The sequence below is a fragment of the Cyanistes caeruleus genome, chromosome 4 (genome assembly GCF_971803275.1).
Source record: "Cyanistes caeruleus chromosome 4, bCyaCae1.hap1.1, whole genome shotgun sequence".
NCBI classification, from domain to species: domain Eukaryota; kingdom Metazoa; phylum Chordata; class Aves; order Passeriformes; family Paridae; genus Cyanistes; species Cyanistes caeruleus.
Window position 1 is genome coordinate 32,130,999 of NC_141704.1, and position 24,888 is coordinate 32,155,886.

Sequence of the window (24,888 nt, forward strand, 5' to 3'; positions counted from 1 at the left end):
CCCAGAAGTGATGTGCAGGTCTGTGCCGAGCCCTTGGTAGACACACAGAGGCTGTTGCTGGGTGAGCACCTAATCACCTGTCAAGAGCAATTTCAAGCTCCTTATTCTCTTGCTCCTACGGCTTCTGTAACGAGTCTTTGTGCTCTACAGGCCCTCAGCTGACTCTTTCAGTGACTGTACTGCTGGGACATTCAAACAACTCTATCAATGAGGGACCCATATATTGCCAGATCCCAGGTTTCAAGACTTGCTATTTCAAATCTGGGGTCAGCACCAAAATAATCCTGCTAATTTCAGAGACCAATAAAAGCTTTTAAAGCTCAAATATCTTGTGTCACACAGACTATTTCAGGATAGTGTTTGTGTCCATCCTGAATTTCTTCACAGGCATCAGGGCAGTGGAATCACATTGCTCCACTTTACCTCTTTCCAGGCTGATCTGACATGGACAGTGAGTCACTTGGGGTCCACATGTCCAGGCTGTCCAGAAAGCAGAGGCATTACCCACATTAAATGCTCCCTTCTGGAGGGGATGTGGTCAAAGGTAAGCATTATACTAGCAGCCCTCCGACTGCTCTGCTGATGTTGCTTTCCTTGGGACCTGGAAGAAGCCCAAGACCAGTCTTCTTACAGTTTGCAAGCCAGGCTGTCGTTATCTACTGTCCTAAGGGGATACAAAATGGTTGGTTGCTTGAAGAGCTCTCAGGGCATGGCAAGCCTTCTACCTCACAGCCCTCATGCTGACAAGGACATCACTTCCATGCAGCTTCTCTGGCCCTCTCTCACTGTTGGAGCATGTTGGCCTACCACCTGTGGCATGGGAGAGGCAGCAGCGCCATGCTACAGTCCTAGGTTCAGCGTGTCCCATCAAGGGACTGAATAATAGGAAAAAGAGGCAGCAAATTTTATACATTGAGCACATGCACCAGGCAGAGCAGAGAAACAACTGAAGGACAAGCAGACAGCAAATCGGCAACCAGAAGGACCTGACTCTGAACAGAGGTCATCTCTGCCTAACTTCCCTGAGCTGGCATGGCTTTACAGATTCATCCCCAACAAGAAATCAAAGTGGTAGCACATATCTGAATTGTTTTCAGTCAGTGTCCACTCTGTGAAAGCCGTGGCCTGGCTGTCAGAAGGGCTGACCTTTATTGCAGCACTGGTGGTGGATGCTGGTCCTCTCAGAGCCTACTTTCACTCCAGATCAGATATTTCCTCCCCCAAACCCCACCTCTGCCCCATGGCACAGCCTGGAGAGTCAGCCTCAGCCCCAGCCCAGCCCCACAGTGTCCCAGCACCAGGCCAGAAGCAGCACTGGGTGAGCCTGGGGAGTCAGGAGCTGCAAGGATGCTGGGATCTGTAGGGGTGAGCACAGGTCTTATGGGGAGCATCTGAGGAGTCAGGGTTCTTTAGCCTGCAGAAAAAGAGGCTCTGGGGTGACCTTATCACTCTCTACAGCTACCTGAAAGGAGGTTGTAGCAATGGGACTTGGCCTTTTCTCCCAAATGACAAGCAATAGGACAAGAGGAAATGGCCTCAAGTTGCACCAGGGGAGGTTAGTTTGTGTATTAGGAAAATTTTCTTCACTGAAAGTGCCGTCAAGCACTGGAGCAATTTTTTCAGGGAAGTGGAGAGGTCACCATCCCCACAAACGTTTAAAAGATGTGTAGATACGGTGCTCGGGGACGCGGTTTAACAGTGGACGTGGCAGTGCTGGGTTAAGGGCTGCACTCGGTGACCTCAGAGGTCTTTTCCAGACTAAGGGTTTCTATGGTTCTGTGACGCCGGGGATGCCAGCCTTGCTTTCATCTCTAGGTGGTGCTCTGAGGCCGGCAATAGCCGGGCTTCCCCGGTCTCGCCGGGCCACTCGGCCTCCCTGCGCCGCGTCCTGCCCGCGGGAGCGCGGCGAGGCTGGGAAGGGCAGGACCCGCACCCTGCGAACCGTGGCAGGAGGAGAAGCCCGTGCAGCCCTTCCGAGAGCTGGCTGCCATCTCAGCTCCTGCCTGTGTGGCATCCCCGGCCGCGGGATCCGTGCCGCAGGCAGCTGCGAGCAGAGACTGCCTCCCCATCCTCCGCTGTCCCCCTCTGTCTGCAGCAGCGAGGCTGCCCCAGCTGCCCTACACCACCCCACGTTTCCAACATCCCAGCGGGCTGCAATCCCTCCTCTCCCTCCTGCGCATGCAGCAAGAGCCCATCCCAGCTCTGCGGATTGAGCACAGGGCCGGGCCCTGCGGGGTTTTCCAATAGTGATGCTCCATTAGGGCCCAGCTCTGCTCTTACCACGGGCAATGCCAAAGTCCCATTGACTTCCTGGGGGCAAGGCCTTAATGGCCTGGGAAGGTAAGACTTTTTTTTTTTTTGAGGGGAGTGTTTTGTTTGTTTGTTGTTTTGTTGAGGTTTTGGGGTTTGGAGGGTTTGGGGTTTTTTTGTTTGTTTGGGGATTTTTTGTTTGTTTTTTTGTTGGGGTTTTTTGTTTGGTTTTTTGTGAAATTTAAAACCATGGCCACTTAGTATTGCCTGTCCAAAAGCTGAAAAAGACATCAGGCCCTCTTGCAAAGGCAAAGAAGAACTGCTGAAGCTCCAAGAGCACAGAGGAGGCATTCTTGCAGAGGTCATGAGCCTGTGCACAGCTGCTGTGGCAGTGCCATGTGCCCTATCCACTCCTGTGTAAAACTCAGACAAACCCAAGCTGTTTGAAACCTAACATGTTTGTTCAGAAGCACAGATATTTTAAGCACCATTTCCTAATCATGGAAATCCAAACCTATTTTCTCCTCAATTGAGATTATTGTTGTGTTTCTTAAAAATATTTTTAGTTGCAATGTGTACCAAAATGTTTAGCTGAGCAAGTTTTGTGTGAGTTGAAAGGTGCCAATGATGATTTCTTTTCAAAAAGACTGTCCAAAAGTGTCACCAAAAATAAAACATGAAACAAGTTTCTCAAGTGTCATTGCAAACAACAACATTCATTTGAGAGCTGGCAAGAGTGACAACAGGGTGGTTAGTTGTCATGGGGTAGAGGATCTGAACCAGTGCCTGGATCTTATTCATAGGGAAAAAGTCCTTCCTCTCCCCATTATCTTTCTGTTATTTGAATAGCTTTCAATAACGAGCCAAGTAAGATGTTCAGAAGACAGGAAAGAAATATTGATTGTGGTTGAATAAACAAAGAAGCAGTGTCTTCCTCCTGAAAAGCAAGCTGCCAGTCCCTTAGGACTAGAGGCAGGTCTTAGGCAAGCAGTCCCTCCAGCAGATCCTGGAGGAGGAAGGAACCCAGGGACACCATGCCCTCTCATACATTAAAGGTATCTTCTCTGGAGAGCACAGGGCAAGGAGGTATCACCTACCTGATGCTCCACACACTGTGTGCAAAAAGTAAAATGCCTGGTGTTTACAGTTATGAATGGCCTGGACAGCTGATTTGCAGAATCCTTTAGACTGTCAAGCCTTCTCTGTAGCAAACAGTTGTTTTCCAGGATGGATTCTCCCAGTGGCTTTTCACAGGCTGTGCAAAGGAGTCCCCAGCACACAGCCAGAGAGGCACTTGTTGAGACACTGCTGTGCAGCATTTTTGTGAATATGGTTGGGTGTCTATGGGATGGAGTTGTTGTGTAGGATGGATTATGCCCCCACATGGCATACACATATAGGCACCTGCAGTGTGTACTTGGGGCACGAGTGCTCTGGGATTCCAGTGTGCAGGTGCACAAGCACCTGTGCAGAAGGATGTGCTGCTGCTGCGTATCAGCAAAGCCTGTTGGCACGTGTGCAGCTTGCAGGAACAGCCTCTGGAGTGGCTGCACCATTTTGTCAGAGAGGCTGTGTGTGGCACCAGCAGCACAGCTGCACGAGGAGTGTCTGATAGGCAGAAACTTACTCATCACCTCTGTTTTCCTGCACTGGCTGTTCCTCTCCTTCCCTCTGCCCCCTCCCCACAACCCCCTTCTGTCTCCCCTCTCTAAAGATCTGACAGCACTGAAAGCTTTCTTGCAATTTTATTATGAACAGCAGGGGTTTAGCTGGGTATTTGTCAATGCCTCACTGTCTTCTCCACCCTGATGCCAAACATGACATGAAAACATCCAGCAGGTTCAGACACGTAGAGAGGGATGGAACCAGTATGGCTGAATGATGCTTGTTCCCTCAGATTTATTGCAGTCTTGTCCCATTTTTCTCACAAGAGCCCAGCCAGGTGAAGGGAGGGGTGGCAGTGCTGACCTGTGTGTTGCCCCAACCACTCCAGCTGTGCATGCCCATGGCCCTGGTGCACCATCCTTGCCTGGCATCTCTGCACACTCGCTCCTTGGTGACTGATGGGTTTCCCAAGAGCTAAGGGGACACTTCATCCCTACCAAGCACTGCCACCCGCCTCCAAAGGATGCTGGATGTCAGTGAGGGAGTGCCCAGCCATGAGGGTTCCCCTTCTGAAGGCCACCACCCCAGCCTGTGTCCTGAATGCCCGTGTCCTCGCACGCAAAGTCCTTCTCTCTCGGTCCATTAGTTTGTTTCCATGGCCAGTGGCAGGCACACGACTCTGAAAGCTGTATTAAAAGCCAGGTCAATATCAGCCCCTGCTTATTCCCTCAGGGGAAAATAAGTAAATAATGAAAGGAGGGGGTGACTTCATTTCCTAAACCAGCATACTCTTGAATTTAGTGCTGAGAGAGGCAGCCCAGCTCCCAGGTAGGGGGCATGGGAGCTCTGAGGAGGGTCAGCTCTGCCTCAGCACCAGCTGAACCAGGAGGGATGGGGGCCACTCAACATCCAGTGAATCCATCATTTCAATGAAGGCTTTGAGGAAAACCACTCTGGCAGATGGGCTCCGGAGCCAAGGATCACTGCATGAGCGAGGTAGAGGCTGAGGTATTTAATGCCTTCTTTGCCTCAGTCTTTAATAGTGAGACCAGTTGTCCTCAGGGTACTCAGTCCCCTGAGCTGGAAGACAGGGACAGGGAGCACAACGGAGCCCCATAATGCAGGAGGGAATGCTCAGTGACTTCTTGCTACACCACTTAGACACTCCCAAGTCTGTGGGGCTGGATGGGATCCACCCAAAAACACTGAGAAAGCTGGTGGAAGAGCTCACCAAGCTACTTCTCGTCATTTATCAGCAGTCCTGGCTAGCCAGCCAGAGAGGCCCCAGGTGACTGGAGGTTGGCCACTGCGACACCCACCTCCAAAAAGGGCTGGAGGGAGAATCTGTGGAACTACAGGCCTGTCAACCTGACCTCAGTGCCAGAAAAGTTCATGGAACAATTCACCTTGCTATCATACAGAATATGTAGCACAACTGAGGAATCAGGCCCAGCCAGCATGGGTTTGGGAAAGGCAGGTCCTGCCTGAGCAACGTGATCTCTTCCTATGGCAAAGTGACCATAGATGGGGCCATGGATGAGGGAAAGACTGTGGATGATGTCTACCTACACTTTTGTAAAGCCTTTGACATTGTCTCTCAAAGCATTTGTCCTGGAGAAATTGGCTGCTGGAGGAATTAAATGGATGCACTGCTCATTGGGTAGAAAACCGGCTCCATGACTGGGCCCAGAGAAGGTTGGGGAATGGAATTATTCCGGGGAATGGAATTATTCCAGTGAATGGAGCAAACCCAGGCAGGACAGCTGTTCCCCCACAAAACTACATCCTAGGATGAGAAGTGACCATGTCTGGGCCTAGACATATCTTGTGAGTCTATTTATGCTCTTTCTCAAATGCACTTCCATATAACCTCACTTTCTCTTCCTCTTTTCCCCTTCCTTCTCCACCATCTGCCTGCTGTGTCTGCTTCTTCCTCTCAGTCCTGCTATTTTGTTCCTTGCCCTTCTGCTTCTTCCCCTCTTCCTTTTGCTTCTTGAACCAATTCCAAAGTGATATTTTGATGCTTTTTTTATGCTTTGTAGATCAGGGATTATGTGGGACATAACTTCTCCAGCCATTCTCCTCCACAGCACAGCTATTGGGTGCCCAGAGCAGCTTCCTGTGGATCCTGTTTGTTGTTCTGTCCTCATCTCATCTGCACTTTTGAAAGGATGATTCTGCTGCTCCTGAGGGAAAATGCTCATCAGGTTTTCACCTCTTGTGAAATGACAACAAAGTGATGTTACAGGTCTAGCTTTGGTTGATGTCATCCCTCATTCTCCCTCCACTTGCCTATATTAAAAAGAGAGGCTTTGGGTTTTTTCATGGGGTTTTTGAATCTAGAGCAATGTCTTGCACATCTCTGCCTCTTCACCAAGTATATCTATAAGCCTTCCCTGGGCAAAACTCTCATTATCTCCAAAACAAACAGTATTGCTTGACTCATCCTACTAGTAATTTTAGGGCAGATTATTCCCTCCATACACACATTTGTATGACCTTCTCCCTGAGCAAATTCTCTGAGCCTCTCATTATAGGTCTTTATCAGAGAGGCCCAGAACAAGAGAGCCCTCATGGTGGAGCTTCCAGGGTCCAATGCCATACAAATAACAAACACCAGCCCTAGTAACCCTCATCAGTCTCTATACCAGGCTTGTAGTCTGTCCTTTGCTTCCAAACCTCCCCTTGGGATATTAGACTTTATTAAAAATAAATAGTTACAAATTCTGTTTTACAGCTGATGGCATCAGGGAGAAGAATGGAGGAGGCAAAAGGAGCGAGTGGAGGGTCTTCTGTCCAGTCAGGTCACCTGTCTGTCATCCCGGCTGTGCTGTGCCAGGGAGCAGTCTGAGTGTGGTAAGCACAGAGCCCTGCCTCCTCTGCCAGGTATCTCAGGAGAGGAGCAGGACATGTTTTTCTAGAGGACTGGGAGAACTGGATTTGAGTCCATGGAGCCGAACTGCTTCTGGAGGTGACAGACACCAAAAGCCAAGGAGAGTGCAGAGCAGCCTATGTAGAATGTCTTTGTCTCCTAGCTTGGCATTTGCAGTGGAAGAACATCGATTTCAGTTCTCCTTCTCTTGTATATACAGAATCATGTGCAACAAGCAACAAACATGCAAGTAAACTCGTCCCTTGAGATCCTTCCCCACTCCCTCCAGGAGTCCCAAACTCTCCCTTCTATCCTCATCTGGTCAATGCTTAGGTGTCACTCCTCTCCCAGTGATGGCGATGACCCTTGACAGCCATGGGGCCTACCCATAGTGTGAGGGGACAGAAAGTCGGCTGTTGCCTCAGCAGCAGAAACACTTGCTGTGGGTCCCAATCTGTCCACTGAAGGCAGGGACTTCTGTCACCTCTCCAGAGACAAGAAACCAGGCCTGCTGCTCTCCTGTCTCTGGGCAGGAAAGGGGTTCTAGCCCAAGCTGCATACCCGGAAAGACTAGTGTATCCTCACTCCTCTCCCAGGCAGTATGACCTTATGAGAAAGGGAGTATATCAGAGCAGCTCCAGGCCTTGGTGTATTTGGGGGCTGAGAGGCAATCATGGGAGACATTATTTGGTGGTGAAGGGACTTATCCAGTGTATGGGTACGGAACAGAGGAGACTGTGGTCAATGGGTGCAGAATGGGGAGGCTGGAGGAGTTAGATGGCTGACTCCCTGCGGTATGAGATTGTATCTAGAGGCAGAGTTGCCTGGAGCCGCTCCAGGTCCAGGTGGCTTCCAAAATCCATCATCTGGATGATACCTCCCTCCTCCTTGGTGTTGCCCCCTAACACCACACCCACTTCATCATCATCTTCATCTTCATCTTGACTGACAAGTGCCAGCTCATTCTCATAGCAGAAGGCACTGGGAGGTGGTGGAGAAGGTAGGATGGTCATCTTGCTTTCTTGCAGCTCCCGGGCTGAGCAGCAAGGTGTGCCAGCTACCTCGTACGTCTTGTGAAAGCGTGAGTAATCCACTTTGTAGTGGTTCTTCTCCTCAAACACAACCGGTTCAAAGCGATGACCCCAAAGGATTTCGCTAGCAAGGTAAGAACTTCGTGCCTGTGTGGTCATGGCTGTGGCTTCCACCATCCCCTCCAGAATAACCACAATCTCAAAGTTCTCCGTCTCCAGCTCTTCCTTGCCAATCCCATAGAGGGGGCTCTCCTCATCAATCTCATGAACGATAATAATGGGTGAGACCAAAAATATACGATCAAGACCCACATCGTAGCCCACATTTAGGTCCCGCTGGTCCAGGGGGAGGTATTCCCCTTCCTCCGTCATGTAGGGCTTGATGAGCTGGGCTCGGACATGGGCCTCCACGATGTGACTCCTCCTCAGGTTGCCCACCCTCCACATGAGACACAGTTTGCCATCCCGCACGGAGATGACCGCATGATGGCTGAAGAGGAGGGTCTGGGCCCGCTTCTTGGGCCTTGCCATCTTGGCCATAATAGTGCCAATCATGAAGGAGTCAATCACGCAGCCCACGATGGACTGCACCACAACTGCCATGATAGCCAGCGGGCACTCCTCAGTCACGCAGCGGAAGCCGTACCCGATGGTTGTCTGTGTCTCCACCGAGAAAAGAAAAGCCCCCAGGAAGCTGTTCACGTGCATGATGCAGGGCTTGAGGAGAGAGGGACTACCTGCCACCGCCGGTGCGTTGAGGTCGCCATGGAAGAAAGCGATGCACCAGAAGAGGAAGCCGAAGAAGAGCCAGGAGACCAGGAAGGCGGCGGAGAAGATCATCAGCATGTACCGCCAGCGCGTGTCCACGCAGGTGGTGAAGATGTCAGCCATGTAGCGCTGAGATTTGTTGCTCAGGTTGGCAAAGTAAACGTTGCACTGGCCGTTCTTCTTCACAAAACGGTTGCGGTGCTTCCGCCGAGGAGCATGGCCCTTCCCGTTCCGGCTGTGCCCGTTCATGCTGCCCAGCGCAGAGACCTTGTGTCCATCCTCTTCGGTTGAAACGATGCTGTACCTGGGAAGAGAAGAAACAGGCACTCCCATCAGGAATACATGAAGGGTAAAAGCAACCACTGAGACAGCGAGGGCAGGAGACGTGGGTGGCTCACAGGGCTACAGTACCACCCTGCTGGATCTCACAGCAGCGTGTTTCAGTGATTATTGCACCACGGTGCCAACCTGACCAAACTGGTGGAGATCAGCTGCAATGTTCGCTGAGTGTTGCTGCCAGGAGGTTGCATCTAGTCCTGACAGGGCAGTAAAGCAGCAGCAGCTTGTAGCTCTGTGGTACCTTCCAGCCTTTATGGTCAGGAGGGACACAAGGCTTTGAAACCTGGGACAGCCAGGAAGCCTGGGAGCAAGCAACCACAGCCTGACCACGTTTTGGCCCTCATATAATACAAGGCTTAGAGTTTCTATTTTCTCCTCTGCTCTGCTCACTGATTTCATGGTGTGTGGTGACAATGTTTATACACTTCCTGCACTCAGGACAATTCTGTTGCCACAGCAACATGTGTGTCTTCCAGCATCCCTTATCCGAAGCCAAAGGTGTAATTTGGAAATCAACAGCAAAAGCACTGACAGTTTCCTTGGCAGAAGCTACACACACACACTTTCTTGGAGACCTTTGCCCCTCCGGCTCCCTTGCAGTCGGCTCTGACACTGCCCCTCATGTGATCCTGTGAAAGCTGCAGATACTCCTTAAAGATGTGGTGGCAGAAGGTGCTCTGACCACCGAGGAAAATCAATAGAGTGCACTGAAGCACAAAGACTGCCCCACCCTCATGCCTGAGAAGCTGAAGCTTCACAGGACCCTGGGAGTGTCTCCCTACCACCCCACAGTGTTGATGTGTCAGCTGGAGTCCTCCAGCTGGCCTCCATCTGCATCTCACAGCAAGGACAGCACTGGTGGCTGGAGTTGTGATTCCTGGGAACGTGTGCCTTCTGCAGTGCTGCTGGAATCCGTAGTTTCTGGTCCAGCAATGTGCATTGTTCTCCTCCATAGTATTCCTCCAAGCACTGCCCCAATATGTGGCATGTGGAGGAGAGAGGAGTCATCCCTTGGAACAGGAAAGGACAGGTAATTTGAGAAGAATATATCAAAAGGGAGTCTGGAGTTAGGGTCTGAGGGGCCAGATGAGGAGGACCAGGTCACTCAGGGCAGCAGCAGGTCTCAAGAGGAGGATTACTCACCGATTGACTCGGACGCTGCCCATGGCTCGCTCTGTCATCAGATGTCAGGGGGCCGTGGGAGCTGGCAGGGCGTGGGAACTCATGCAGCAGCACTCACATGGGACTGGGCAGCTCCAGGTTTCACCTCTGGCGAGCTGGGACCAGCGCTGCCATTGCGATTGCTCCTGGGCACACGCCTGGCAGAGAAGGACAAAGCAAAGCCCAGTCAGATCTCCCATGACAGCACCCATGCCAGTCCAGAGCAGCAGGCACAGGGCTCCCAGCCTTTTGCTCAGGGTGTGCTGGGAGGTCTCCTTGGGGCACCTGCTGCAGCCTGGCTTGGGCAGGTGAGGAGCTGATGGATAGACCTGGGTGCAGGGCCCACAGACCCCATGCTCCTGAGAACCTCCTGCCAGCAGAGGAGCAGGGCCAGCTGGTCACCGCTCTCCAGATCAAGGGCACAGCAATTGAGCAGCTCACAGGGCCCTCACCCTGAGCCATTATATTAATATCAGAGCTTACACCAGGACAAGAGCTCAGCCAGGCTAAATACCTCTCACACAAGGACTAACAAAGCACAGGAATGCACAGCAGCCCTCAGGGATCCCCGTCAGCCCAGCCTAAGTCTGAGGGGATTTTTTTCCAGGGTGTGCAGAACATCTCCCCCCACCCCCTACCCCCCCCCCCATTTCAAATAAAAGAAAGAAAGCAATGGGTAGAGCCCAAAAGAACTGATGGAAAGGAAGGGCTCAGGGGTAGCCAAGGAGAAGCCAGTTAGATGAAACAAACCTTGCGACATGCCGTGTGTACAGCACCCAAGGAGCAGCTCAGCAGCAGAGTCCTGGGAAGATGTCCAGCAGATGTCCCAGCCCAGTTCTCCCAGAATGGAAGAATGGGGAAGCCAAAGACTCAAGACCCAGCCTATTCCACCTGCCCAGAGCTGCTGGGAGTGAAATGCACTGAGGGGGTAATGACTCACAGATTAGGAAGGGCTTTGTACACCCATGCTAATCCTGCACTGTAGCCTTTGGATTACAGCAGCCAGTGAGGAGTGCAGATGCAGACAGAGCCAGCTAGTTTGCTTCCTCCCAGCCTCACCAACGAACAGCCACTGGTTGCCAGATATAGGAAAAAATACAAGGATTTTGGGAGCAAGTGTAAGGCTTAGAGCTGCTTGCAAGTGGTTGTGCGTGGACAGGAGAGAGGAACAGCAAATTATATTGCCTAGGATGGAAAACCTGATGAGAACCATCCTTGTCTCATTATCAGTTCCGCAAAATGGGCGGCACGTGGCCAGGGGTGCCCACCAGCTTTCCCCAGTTAGGACCACAGGCTGGAAAGAAGCAAGAAGGAAGCTCCAGCCATCACATCTGATGGGATGAAGATTACTCAGTTACTGAGGTAGCTAAAGCTCTGCAGCAACACAAACATGGTTGCTCAGACCAAGGGTATTATGAGACCAGAAGAAGAAAATAAGATCCACAACTCACAATATAGAGACAAAAGTGAACAGCTGCCCCAAAATCCCCATCAGGAAAAAGCACTTTGACACTGAACTCTGCCAGCTCCCACCAGTTTACTGCCCGACAACATCCAAGTCTTTATGAGGTCGGTTTGGCCAGGAATTTCTGCTGTGCAACTGGGTAAACCTATAGCAGACCCTGGAGCTGGTAACCTAAGTTATCCAGAAATGCTGATATGATGCAGAGAGGTCACTTCATACCCACAGATGGTCCTGCTGGGATAAAGCTAACTAGAGTGATTACATGGTGAGGCTGCAGGGTCCTACATGCCTTTGGGAGGTGGAAAAGGTGAGCAGTTTAGGCACACCCTTCTATGCCAGCCCCAGCCAGAAAAGAAAGGGCATCCTCTTCAACTGGCATAATTCTCAGCCAGCCTGGATATGCCAAACTCATCCTTAGCCAGCACTAACCCCGATAACACAGGGAAGGCACTGTCACAGCTCACACATATGAGTAATTCACAATTTCCTGAAAGTTTCTACAACCAACAACTCACTCTCCAGCTGCAGAAACAGGTGCATCATTTCTAGAGATTTTGGATTTCTGGCCCAGGCAGCAGCCAGCACCAAAAGAAAGGAGGGAGAACCTAAGCAGCTTTGTGAGACCACGTGCAGCAACACCTGGATCTCTGCTCCTTACCTTTCACCCCTTTCCCAAGGGGCAAAGGAAGCAGATGAAATACAAGGGCTTTGTTCATCCCCAGTTCAGGCTGGTACTGTTGTGGGATGGGATGAGCACGCTGAGGAAGAGCTCTGCATCCTGTGGTGCTGTGCTTCCTCCTGGCTCCCACAAGGGAGCTCATGTCAGCCAGAGCTGTGGCAGAGCCTCTTGCACGGAGTCCACCATGGCTGGACCGTGCAACTCAGAGCCTGGGCAGCCTTTGCTGCTGGGTCCACAGTGCCTGAACAGAGTATCAGCAGCTAAAGCCACATCACTACCTGCAACTAGTACTTAATCACAAAGAATGTATTTCCACAAAGGATAAAGGATACCAGTCTGAGCACACACATTTGAGAATGGGAAAGGAAATGCTTTAATTTGCAGTAAATGTTTGCAAGTGGGAGACGATGGCCTCGGACCATACATGGATCCATGGAACTCACACAGAATTGCACTCAAAGACCTCTGTCTGCTCAAAATTTAAGAATTTTTCTTGTAGATTCAAGGACCTCAGCAACATCAGGCAGCATTCCTGAGGCAGGAGCTGCCTGAGGGAGGCATCTTTGCCCATTATGAGCTCGTGGGAGTTTTGCCTGGTGAACTCTAAGTTGTGCTTCACTGCTTCCAGGCCAGTCTGTTCTCAGGTTTTCATTCTCCAGCTTGCATCTCTCCAGCTGTCCTTGGAGAATAAAGATCTTGTGCTTCAGCCTCTCCACATTTGTTTCGGCATTCAGAGCCCGCTCCTTCATTATCTGAAGACGACACTCAGTCTCCTGGACTAAGGACTGGAACTGCCCAGCTGCCCTCTCTCGTTCCACCTGGCTGGCCTTTAGCTGATCCTGCAGGCTCACCACCATGCACGCCTGTCTCTTCAAGTTGTTCTGGAAGGTGTTCAACATCCTCCTGACCATGGCATTGTCCCTGCTGAGTGCAGCATTCTCACCCTCAAGCCTGTCACACTGTTCCCTGAGCACATTGTATTCCTCCCTGAGCACTACATCCCCCTCCACGACCACAGTGCTGGCCTTCTTGAGCTCCTTGAGCGCCTGACTGAGTGCAAAGTTCTCCGACATGAGCACGAAGTTCACGTTCCTGAGCAGTTTGTTCTCTGACCTGAGCATGCCGTTCTCCTGCCAGAGCAAGTCGTAGGTCGGCTGCAGGGATGGGAACTCCCTGTCCTCCCTATGCTCACTGTCCTCACCATCCTCCTCCTGCAGCACCTGGGGCTCTGCTCCCGTGGCGCTCTCTGGGTGTTCCACGTAATGGTCACTGGCATGGGCCTGTGTGGCAGTGGCCTCTGTCCCCAAGTGCTGGCCTGAGCTGTGCTGGAAAGAGTCATGGAAACCACTTGGTGCTGTATTGGTCTTTTGGAGAGCAGGCAACCTCTGATGCCCAGGACGGTGATAGGTCAGGCTGGGCTCCTCATCTCCAGCCAAGCTGTCAGACATTCCCATGTCTTTGTAAAATGGTTCCTGAAACTTCTGATCTTCTGGCTCAAGCTCCAGCGCATGCTTGGCCAACCCCACATGTTTATCTTCCACCAAGTGCCCAGGAGTTGGGGAAAGCAGGGTGAATTCTCCCAGACACTCTGTCTGATTGTCATCTGGGCTGTCACTGTTCTTGCACAAGGGTGAAGGAAGCTCGGAATGGCTGGAGTTCCCTGATTCTTCATTGTCATCATCATCACCATCATCGTCATCATCACCTTGCAAGCCTTGAGATTCTGGGTAGACCATCATCATTAGCCCAAAGACGCGAAATGGCTCTGACATTTTTCAGGATGCTCTGGGCTGCATCAACCAGGAGAATCCAAATTGTCGTCCTGGAGTGCAGGCCATGCAGGCTGTGGACGTAGACAAGCAGTGTGCCACCTTCTGCAGCCTCAGCAAGGCTTGTTGTGGCCACAAAACCCCTCTGTTTAGAGCACCAGGATGTTCAGGAGGAAGTGGAGAACCACATACCTCTGCATCTCAGCGCTGGGGACAACTGGCACCACCAACATTCCAAGGTCTGTGATGTCATCGAGTTCCATGTGTGCTGAGTTGTCAGAAGCAGGGGAGGGGGAGGAAGCAATCAACTGCTGTCCTGATTCTGTCTAGGACTGCGTTAATTTTCTTAATAGTAGCCAGCACAGTGTTGGATTTAGTATGAGAATGCTGATAACACAGACATGTTGGAGTTGTTGTTAAGTAGTGGCTTACTCCAAGCCAAGGAGTTTTCTGTTGCCCACGTTCTGCCACTGAGGAGCTGCAGGAGGAGCATGGCCAGAACAGCTGGTTCAAACTAGCCAAAAGGATATTCCATGCCACAAAACATCATACCCAGAATATGACTGGGGGAGTTACCTGGAAGAGGCTGGTGACTGTTTGGGCATCAGTCATTGGGTAGTGAGTAACTGGGTTGTGCATCACTTGTTTCCCTTGGGTCCCGTTATTCTCTCTCTCTGCTTATTGTTATTGTTATTGTTATTGTTGTTACTATTATTATATTAATAATATTATTAACATATTTATTATTGTTATATTTTGTTTCAATTATTCAATTGTTCTTATCTCAACCCACAAAGTTTACCTTTTCTTTTTGATTCCCTTCCCCACTGGGGCTGGGGGCAGTGAGAGGGAGAGAGGAGCTGAGTGATATTTAAGTTGCCTGCTGGGGTCAAAGCACAACTGCAAAAGGTGTTTTTGGCATCATGAGGATATGCTGTCCTCCTGGCTGTAGAGCTGACCCCAGTTTGAGGATGCTGCCAGTGAGCAGAGAGCAGCTCATGAAGCCACCAGTGAGACCTCCAGTGTTAAGGAGGGACAGGGATGATCCAGCCTGGGCAGGCAGCACGGGTCAGAGGGGACAACAGGGTACTGAGACATCTCCACCAGCAAGGCCAAGCCACTGGCACTGGGGTGGGGCTCACCCTGGACAGGGGCAGGAGACATCACCAGCATTTTGGCCAGGCATCACTCTAAGCTGAACGGCCGTGAAGGGTCCATGCTGTGGTGCTGCCAATCTGATTCATCCTCTGCTGCCAGCTGGCACAGGGAAGTGTTAGTAATACCGAGTGCCACAAACTCAGAGCGGCACGAGCCAGGAGACGAACAAAAATAAACACATTTCCCACTTCCACCCCAACACACCCCCACAGCGCGTGGTGCCGCCATGGGAAGGACAGACAGGCAGGCAAGAAACGCCTGGGCTGGGGACTGCTCCACACTGGGTCACTGTCCCTCCTCAGCAGCTGGTGGACCTGGGCCACCACTGACATCCCTGCTGGCAAAATCGATGCCACCAGCTTGGCAAGGCCAGGGGCCTTACCGGGAGCCCAAAGCCTATGCAAATATAGTTCAAATGGCTGTGAAAAGGTCCCATTGCCACTTGGAAAGCTGAAACAGAAATGGAATGAAAGGGGAAGGCTCAAAGGTGTCTCCAGCAGAAGGAGATTATATTCATATCCTGAAGAGGCAGCTGCTTGTCACATGGACAAGGGGGAGGAAAGCCTGGCTGAGGACAGAGACACAAATCCAGAGCATGCCTGAGGACATTTCTTGGAGCTTGCTCTGCCTCCTGAGACCCACATGTGAAGGAGGAAGCTGCAGAGTGAGTGGTAATTCCTATGGAGTGGTTTGAAACCAAGCTGGTGGGTGCAGCAAGGAGAGATGCTAGGCAGGAGGCAGCAGCCTGGACAGATGTCTCCCCATCCCCCTGCTGCCTGTCCTGGGTGTACGTGAACACCCAAGTGTTTCATGGCCTGCAGGAGCCCCCAGCACTTTTGAAAGCTGCTGCAGCATGGATGTCTTGGCCACTGCCTTGCAGCATTGAAACAAGGAGCCAGATGGGTCTCCAGCCCCAAAGCATGTGCTAACCTTCCCTCTTTCCCAACCACTTTCCCCCTCCTGTGTCTTAGATTGAGCAATGCCAGGGACACCACCACGGTGTTGCAGTCATCTCCTCTTTCCCGTGTGACACTGTGCTCCAGCAGCACAAGCCATCACACCAGCCCACGCTGCCACCCCAGTTCTGCTCTGGCCCTGAGCAGACACGTGGGGCTGTGCTGCTGCTGTCCCTTTCCAAGGGATCTGCAGGATAATAAGGTCGAGGAGCTTGGTGCTGGGGCAATACCTCTATTGCTCCATCCCCTGTACACAGTGCAGTGCCTCACAAGTCCCAGTCTTTCTCCAGCTCCTGCCAGAGTAGATCATATATTGTCAATCCTTCCTTAAATTTGCAATGGAAGAGTCTCATGAAACAGAACAGAAAAGTCCACGCTTAAGCACTCCCCCACTTCTCTTTTTATAACAACCATATCTGGTGCTCTGGGACATACACTGTGAACGGCAACGATGGAAAAATCCCAGGGTATTTTTACACTCTTAGTCTTTGCTTTATCTGGAGTTGTCTGGCAAATGCTTCCCTCCTGTCTGTGGTCAATACCGCAGCCGCTGGTTGCGCTCCGCTTTGTGCCTTTGTCCCTATTGCCGGCTTGGATCAGCGTCCACAGACCCATCCTGCCAGCTCGGGCACGGTGACAACACGCCAGACGAACTTCTCGCCTCTTGGGGAGTCAGGGCGGAAGCACCCGCAGCTGAGAGGGGACCTCTGCCTTTTTGCAGAGCCTTGCAGACCCGCAGCACTCGGTGTGTCCTCCCCATCCTCTTTGTAGCTCCATCTCTCCTCCTACTCCTCACCAACATCCCCAGGGTTCATGCTGGGGCTCGCAGGGCAGCTGGGTGCCGTGGGGCCCTGTCCTGCCCCGAAAGCCAGCGGCCGAGCTCTCGCCACTCCGTGCCGGCAGGGCAGGCTGCCAGGCGCTGTACGGGCACACGCGAAGGCTCAGTCACCGTGCAGGAGAGTTTTACCATATTAAAAAGGCAAGTGACATATGGAAGGTGAGGGGAGGAAGCTGTAATCAACTCTATACCATTTTTATATACACACTTCTGCCTTTTCGTTCAATAATTATAAATAGATTAAGTGCCAACAGTCCCCATCTGCCCCTCAAGGCATGATCCGCTGACCAGTTTCCCTCTCCAAAAGAGGATTTTATTCATGTGCCTCTGCCCGGTTTATATTTTGGAGTGGAGTGAGAAGGGGGGATATTTTTTCCCCCGTGAAGCTCTGGAGCCTGAGGATGGGTAATATGAAAACAAAACAAAATGATTTGAAGTTAAACCATCTCAGTGTGTGACTCAGAGCTATTCATAGCTCCCTGAAGCCAGCTGCAGCAACGGAGCCAGAAGGATTCTGCCCGTATTATTATTCCAATTACCATCTGAATTAAAAGTTTGAGCAGTGATCAACCCACATGCTGATGGGAGGGGGAGAGAAGAAAGAGAAGAGAGAAGGAGAGAAAGAGTGAGAGGGAGAAAAAAACAGATTAAAAATGGGAACCACACAAAGGTCCCCAGGATGACAAAGTCAGGAAGAGGCACGGAAAGGTGACAGCATCACCTCCTGCCTGCTCCCACACCGCCCCAGCGATCCCTGCTGAGGCTGCACCGTCCAGACAATGGCGCTGCAAGAACAGCTGCCTGCTCCCCAGGATCTCAGACTAGATGGGGGATACCCCATGGTGGGGTTGGTGGGACTGGCACCGGCACTCACCCACCGCTCTCTGGCCAAAATGGGGCTGGGGGTACACGACACAGGAGCTGGGGGGGTGACTGAGCACGATTGTAAGGAGAGGATGCTGCTGGAACGGCAGCTGGGGAGAAGCCCCTGCTTTTTCTTGCTGAGTGAGGAAGGTGGGTGTTATTCTTTGTAGCTGGCATCACAGGAAAAATTAAATGCTCAGAAGGTCCCTGGCCTTCCCTGGGTGGTGTTCTTGGCCAAAAAGGAACAAATCCCACCTGCTCCCATGGAAACACATGGGCTGACATACCCCCAGCACCCCACATGCCAAAACCATGGACTACACCCCAAAGGGTTGGTGCAAAACCTGCAAAAGCTGAAAAACTGAAGGCTCTGGGGGTGTCCCTGAGGTCCTCACATCCCAGGCAGATGCAGTGCACTCAGGTCACCTCCTCCAGCTTCCCAGCACAACCTTACAGTGCAAAGGGTGGCCTCACTAATCTACACATCCCTGGAACTCCCTTCACTGCCCTGTGGGAGCCCTGATGTAAGGCCATTCCCGGCAGCATCCCTGTGCCTCAGCATCCCTTCAGCACAAAGTGCCTGGCCATGTGGGGTGTCTTGATGGCTTTTGGCTAGTCAGGAGACAAGGATAATTATCGGCGTGCAGGGAAAGGGGGGCAAGGGTGGCTCGCATCATCTGCCTGCCTGCTGCAGTCGTGCTCTTGACAGGGCAGGGATGAACTGCCGGTGGCTCTGCCAAGCACCAAGCAAGGCAGGTGCCTGCAAATAGTTTATGAATGATGATAGCAACAGTAACAGCAGCAAGGGCAAGCAATAAGCAGGGCAAAGCCTGCTCTGCACCAAGCCCCCGATCGAGAGAGGCTGCAGACACTTCTCTGCACCCAGCTGCTGCACCACAGCTGAGTTGCCAGCCCGGCCTGGCTGCTAAGCACTAGCCCATCAGTGACAGGGGAAAAAAATCCCCCTTCAGCCCCCTTGTCGCTATGCTCACAGCGAGCTGAGCAGAACCATGAGCCTCCTGAAAGGCCCCAGCTTCTCCCCTTTCAGCCATGCCTGCTTGGCACCAAAAACGGAGCAGAGGGAGCATCCCAGGTAAGCTGCAAAACCGCATTCCCACCGAGAGCGGATCAAGTACTTCACTACAGGTTTGGTGAGTTGTATTGCTGCGGTTTGATCCGTCGGGGTTAACAAACACACCTGGAAGGCGTCGAGCCTAAGTGCTGCCCATCTCCCGCTACAGTACGGGGGACCACTGCCCCCTCCTTCCCCTGCCCCCCAGCTCTCCGGCAGGGAGCGGCTGCCATCGCGGCCAGGCTCGGGCTGCGGAGGAGCAGTGCGAAGCGGGGCTGCATCTGCACACTCACTGCCAGGACTGCGATATCCCTCCCTCCATCACTACGGGCTGCTGTCACACCCCTGCTCCTCCGGCCTGCCACAGTCGCTCCCGCTGGCACCCTGCCTGCTCACCTGCCTGTCGCCTGTCGCCTGCTGGCACTCGCTGCTGCCCGCAACTTCTGCCTGCTCACCTCCACACAGACACGAGCCTGTTTCTCGGTGCTGCCAACAACGGGAACAGGAGAGGAGAGGACTTCTGGGGCCGCTGAGTCTGGTCCCGTGGCAGGCACCGCCTCTTCGTAATGCCATCGAGCTTTTCAGAGGGATGAAGCGCCTGTGTGCCCAGCCTCTGGGATCCCCAGTGCCCTTCAGCCCCCGCACTCACCGGGGGCTGCCGGGGCCGAGCTCTACAGCTCTCCCGGGGCTTTACCCTGCTCTACAGCAGAGCCGCTTTCGGCATCCACTTGCTCTGAGACTCCTTTCAGCTGGTCAGTCCGCACGGGTGCTTCAGCAGGCTGCCAGCAGAAAGGGAACCGGCAAGAGGCAAGGGGAGAGCAAAGCTGAAGGCAGGGGAAAGGAGAAGAGGCAGCGGAGAGGCAGCTGGGACAAGGCCAGCAGCTCTTTGTACCAGTGCTGGTACCGCTCGCCAGGGAGGGAAGGAGATGGGGAGAGGTGTCAAGGTCGTTTTTCTGAACCTTTTGCAGGGGACAGAATGGGGGACGCTGCTTCCCTCGTTATCCAACAGGCTCCCTCTGAAGTGTTTCAGGAGAAATGTTGCCATAGAAATAAAACAACCGTCCAGATTGTGAGGGGCAGACCCACTGCCATGGTGGCAGGAGCGTGGGCAGGAGCCCCTGGCTGGCGGCGTGGGGAGGTGCCGGGCTGGAGAGTGTCTTGTTCTCCACCCTCCACTCTCTAATTTCCAGTGAGAGCAGCAATGGTGCTGCTGTGCCAGCGCGGCTGGTGCCAGGAGGTGGTGGGCATCTCCTCCTCAAATAAACCAGCGGATGAATGCCAAAACTGTCCCTGAAGGAAGCTGCCTGCTGCCCGGCTCCCAGGAGGACAGACACGGAGGTGCACGGGTCTCTGGGGCCGCGGGGACAGGGTCACATTGCAGGCAGCTCCCGTCCCTCAGCAGCCTGAGCCACGGCACCACCTTCACCGCTGGAGAACGAGCCGCAGAGGTCTCAGGAGGAGAACCAGCTCAATAGCAGCCCTTGCCCGTCCCAAGCTCCCCACTGCCGGAGAATCAGCATCTCTCCCGAGAAAGGGCTCCAATCCCAACCATCTCCATTAAAACCATCTTATCCGGCGAGGAAAAGCGGTGCCTCTGGGGGTTCCCTGTGAGGCCTCTCCGCCCTGGTAAGGGGCACAGGAGCGGTGACGTCAAGGAGCAGGAATTTAGCCTGACTCAGTTTCGCAGCGTTGCGAGGCAAGCGCAGACGGCTTCACTCAGCCCGTGCCATTCACAGAAAAGCGAGCGCCAGCGGGAGGCTGGGAGCCGCGTGGATGAGTAAGGGATCGATTGCTAAGACGCCAGCATCCATCTATCGATTCCCGGCCGCGCTGCCGGGTTAAGCCAGCCCAGCACAGTAACGAGAGGAGGGATGGAGGGGCTTGCTGAGGGCAGAGGGCCATTAAGTGCTCCGCTCTGCGTCCGCGCTGATGTCAGTGCTCGGCGGGCGCAGGTGTCCGTCACCGTGCCCTCCTCCCCCTTGCTGGCACCCTCCTGTCACTGACACCACCCCGGGGAGGCAGCTGCTTCCCGGGCGTGGCCGATGGCTGAGCTTGGGGTGGCCGAGAGGCTGGAGCGGCCAGTGGGGACTGGCCGTGCCAAGTAACTCCATCCCACCCCAGCCACTTCCTCGCTTTCCGGTTTTCCTTGCGAACCGTGGCGGGCGACTGCAAGGGGCGAGGACCACTGCCTGCCACACGTCGGGGCACTTGATCGTAGCTCCCAACCAGGGGGAAAGGTGGAAGGAGAAAAAAAAAGGTGGAGGAGAGGGAACCCACTTCCCTCCAGCTTATCCTCTCTGTGGCCATCCTCGCCATTCGTCCCCCTTCCTAGTCCCCAGCGGGTTCCTGTTTCCCCCTAAGGCACGTATTTGCCCTGTAGTGATTATTATTTTCAGTGGCTGCAAACAGGAGTGGCCACGCACTGCCGGGGTGTCTCAGGCTTCTGTGGGTGCCACTTCTGGTGGTGAATGGAGAAGGGACACGTTCCTACATCTCCGTCAAGATGTATTCCCCATGCACCTGCCTGATTCCTCCCAGGCTCCGGCTAACCCCGAGCCCTGGGCTCATCTCCGCACCTCCCACCTCCTGTGGATGACTCCTCCCGAGAAGCCAGGGAGGGCACAGAGCAGGGGTTGAGGGTAGCCTTGGAGCCGTGTCAGCTCTGCCACGCGTTCCCGTGTGCGCTGTCACTGTCTGCCCTTCACAGCCCACCCCCCAAGGGGAGGAAGGGGACGAGGGAGCAGCCCCAGAGCTGCTGTTTGCTTTGCCACCGATGGAGTCGGGGCTGGGCAGCAGGGATAGGAAACTCCAGGCTCCTGCCAGAAGGATTTGGATGACTTCAGGAGATTTGCCCAGGAGGGAGGGCCTTAGGGGCTTAAGGGCCAGAGATATCCGAGGTGATCTGCCAACACCATGCAAAACCTGCCTGCCCACTCCTGCCCCGGTGGGGAAGCCGACCTTGTCAACAGGGAGCAAAGGCGGAGTTTCTCTGCTAGTTTGCTCACGGCTTTCTCCCGATCCCCTTCACCCAAACCCACTGTCCAGAAGAGCCTTTGCACTGTGCCTGTCTGGGGGGTGTTGGACCGCCACCGGCAGGATCGGCCGCGCCGGGACTAGGAGAGGTGGAAGGCAAGGGAGAGGGGGGCAGGTCTGGAGCCCAAAAAGCTCCGCAGGCAGCAGGAGAACAAACACATCCACTTCAGCCCCATTTGCACCCGGCAGCTTTTTGGAGAGGAGGTCTCCAGCTGCCTTTTACGCTACGAACTGGCCGGGATCAGCACAGAGAAGAATCTACAGAGCAGAAGCAAAAGGTGAGCAGGACCCAGCCCAGGGCGAGAAGGCTCTAAGAAAACACGGGGAACTGAAAAAATGAAGAAGTTACCTGCAAAGCGACCGAAGTCAGGGTGGCAAGGGGGCGGGGAGGGAAGTTGGGGAGGTTTAGAGGCAGGAGCCCACCCCTGCCCCTCGGCCCGCGGCCGCCCCGGTAGCTGTACGTGCATACGCCATGCACACAAGGCAACTTTATTATTCACTGGCACGCTCACACGAAGCCACGCATCTCTCCCTAAGTTATATTTATAGCTGTTCCTCCGAGCGAACGCAAATGAAACAATACATTATTTTCCTAAGGGAGAAAAACCCCTTCCCGCTCTCATGCCGGTGGGGAGAGCAGCGCTCCCCGGCACCGCCTCTTACCCGGGTCCTGCCGCCTGCTCCAGCCGTGCCGAGCCAACGTCAGAGGAAGGGAAAAGCGGCCGGTCTCTCCATCTCACCATGAAATGCTTCAGCCGGACCGGAGGAATCAGGGAAGTCTCTCTGCAGTCCTCGCTCGCCTCCAGCCTAGGTTTATTTTTTTCCCCCTCCGAAGAGCTACTTCTCCGCTGCGACCTGCTCTTCTCCTAACTCTGCCCTGCCCACGCCAGCGCTCTCCTTCTGCCTCTGCCTCTCAGAATTTTTTGCTCCCAGGAGCGTCCATCCCACGGAGTGCTGATGTGCCTTCGTGGCTCAGCGACGGGTTTAGGTCTCCCCCTCCTGCCTGGCTCCCTCCTTCGCTGGCATTATTTGCCCGTGCCCCTTGCTGCCCCCCTGCTCTAGTCCCCAGATCCCCCCTCTCCCCGACACCCTTCCTCCCTTTGCGCTCCGCTCCCTTTCCCTGGCTGCCTCTCCCCCTCGCTGATTGCTATGCAGTCTGTAGCTGAGAAGTCAGTAACTCCGTGGTAGGATCCAACAGCTTTCCGCTACTTTAGCCCATCCTCGCATGTGAGCTCAGAGCTGCGGAGCCGCCATGGGGGAGACACAGCAACCACGGGCAGCGGGAAAGGGATGGCGGGGCCGCCAGGTGCCCCCGAGGAGGTGAATCCTCCTCCCGGGCTGCTGCACAGAGATTAAATAACTACCGGCAGAGGGTCTTTCCCCACCCGGATTTGGGGTGCTGGGCTGACACCTGGCCGTGAGGAAGGACCAGGCTCTCCCAGCTGTGGGGCATTGCCTCCCCACTCTACAGAGCTGGTGATTTGCTGCCGGGATGAGTAATGCTGGGATAGGAGCGTGGGCATGGAGGGACCAGCCCTCAGGGCTCCGGGATAGTGCACGGCCGTCCTGCCGGGAAACCTGTCCGAGAAACCTCTTTTGGGTCTCCGTGGCCAGCAGCATCTCAGCGGCTATAAAAAGGTCACTTCTTGGTGACAAGGAGAGAAGGCAGGGGACTCTGCTGCCACAAAGCCAGAGGCTAAAGAGAGCCCTGACCACGCAGGCAGTGGCTGGAAGCACAGGGTCCTGGGGACAGCCCTGCTCCAGGATGGTGTTTTTGAGGACATGGTTTCCGTCTTGGTGTCTCATCTGCTGTGCCTCTGCTGAAAAGTCAAAAAATATTAAAAAAAACCATATTTTGAGTCTCCTCCGGGCCCAAATCCTGCAAGGATTATGACCCTCTCTCCCAAAATCCTCCCAAGGTGTGGCACATGGGATGACCCCTGCACAACGTGCTGTGGAGGCTGCTGTGCCCCGCCAGCACCAGTGAGCACAGCTGTGGTGAGCACAGCCTGATCCCACCTGGCAAAGCCACTGCCAGGGCAGCAGAGGGTGGCTTCAGTCGCTCCATGCAGGCGAGCAGCTGCAAACCAGGAGCGCATCAGCCTCCTGAAGGGTCAGTTCACCCCAGTGCTCCCATGGCTGCTCCTGGGGAGCTGTTGCACCTGGATGGAGCAGGGCCAGCCTGTCCATCCCCTCTGCAGCCATCCCTATGAAGACCTCGTTCAGGTTCAGAGGGATTCTTACTTTCCCGAAAGCTCTGTCTCTAGGGCCTGTGGGGCTGCTTCCCAAGAGCTACTGACCAGAATCTGCTCAGCTGCTCTTTGGCAAAATGTACCATCCCTCTGGTCTTTCCTCTTCATGTGGTGAAGGGATGAAGATGGGGCTGAGACATCTTGCTCCTTCCCAGAGCAAGCAAAGCCACCAAGTGCAGCCCTGAGGCCACCTCAGCTTCAGCTCGGGTTTTGCCCTCTCTGCCTTTTGCTCCTCATTGCTGTCTCCCCCCGAGGCCTCACCACATTTCCCTCTGCCTTTGCAGCAGCAGGACGGACGGCTGCACCTCGCACGTGGTGTGGCAGCCTGGCACTGCCAAGAGACAGGTGGCACTTCCAGAGCCGTGAGAGGGACATGGGGATGCCACATTGAAGATGTCACCGGCCCCTTGCTGTCCTTGTGCCCCCCAAGTGCCACGCCCTGACCGCCCCATGGCCGCCGGCCCCAGCAGCGGGGTGGCTCACACTCGCCACCCCCGCCCGTCTCCACCAGCACCGTCTTTAATAAGAAGTGTGGAATATTTTAGCACCTATGTAAAAGCCACCACAGACGGTGGTGGCAGCCGTTGCCAGGGAGACGCTCCCAAAAATAGCCCCACTCCGCCAACCTTTCCCAGTGCCGCTGTGGGGATTGAGGGAGGCAGAGGGATGGAGGGATGGAACGAGGGATGGATAAAGGGATGGATGAAAGGAGGCAAAGAGAGTCCCAGAGATGGACAGGGGAATCTTTGGAGGGATGAATGGAGAGGTGAATGGAG

The 24,888-nt window shown here is 53.9% G+C and overlaps 1 protein-coding gene, 2 long non-coding RNA genes and 1 pseudogene across 6 annotated transcripts; 2 read left to right on the forward strand and 2 right to left on the reverse strand.

The window, feature by feature from the left end:
* Window positions 1-1,892: 1,892 nt before the first annotated feature.
* Window positions 1,893-7,845, forward strand: LOC147653535 (uncharacterized). Its single transcript, XR_015286408.1, has 3 exons — window positions 1,893-2,340; window positions 6,593-6,711; window positions 7,756-7,845. It is a non-coding gene; the product is annotated as an uncharacterized LOC147653535 (long non-coding RNA).
* On the reverse strand, window positions 5,663-23,191 carry KCNJ4 (potassium inwardly rectifying channel subfamily J member 4). Of its 4 annotated transcripts, XM_086887466.1 has the most exons (4): window positions 11,478-11,540; window positions 10,777-10,863; window positions 10,009-10,184; window positions 5,663-8,830 (listed from the first exon to the last, which is right to left on the reverse strand). In XM_086887466.1, exons 3-4 carry the CDS (start codon window positions 10,044-10,046, stop codon window positions 7,501-7,503), a joined length of 1,368 nt encoding a protein of 455 aa, XP_086743592.1. In that variant the 5' UTR covers window positions 10,047-10,184; window positions 10,777-10,863; window positions 11,478-11,540; the 3' UTR covers window positions 5,663-7,500. The 4 variants fall into 4 exon arrangements, with proteins under 4 accessions (XP_086743592.1, XP_023791082.1, XP_023791090.1 ...); XM_023935314.2 differs by lacking the exons at window positions 10,777-10,863; window positions 11,478-11,540 and adding an exon at window positions 22,524-23,191; XM_023935322.2 differs by lacking the exons at window positions 10,777-10,863; window positions 11,478-11,540 and adding an exon at window positions 19,224-20,008.
* On the reverse strand, window positions 12,520-14,044 carry LOC111935070 (uncharacterized; annotated as a pseudogene).
* On the forward strand, window positions 21,445-24,657 carry LOC147653536 (uncharacterized). The gene is made up of 2 exons (XR_015286409.1): window positions 21,445-22,138; window positions 22,458-24,657. It is a non-coding gene; the product is annotated as an uncharacterized LOC147653536 (long non-coding RNA).
* The last annotated feature ends 231 nt before the right edge of the window (window positions 24,658-24,888 follow it).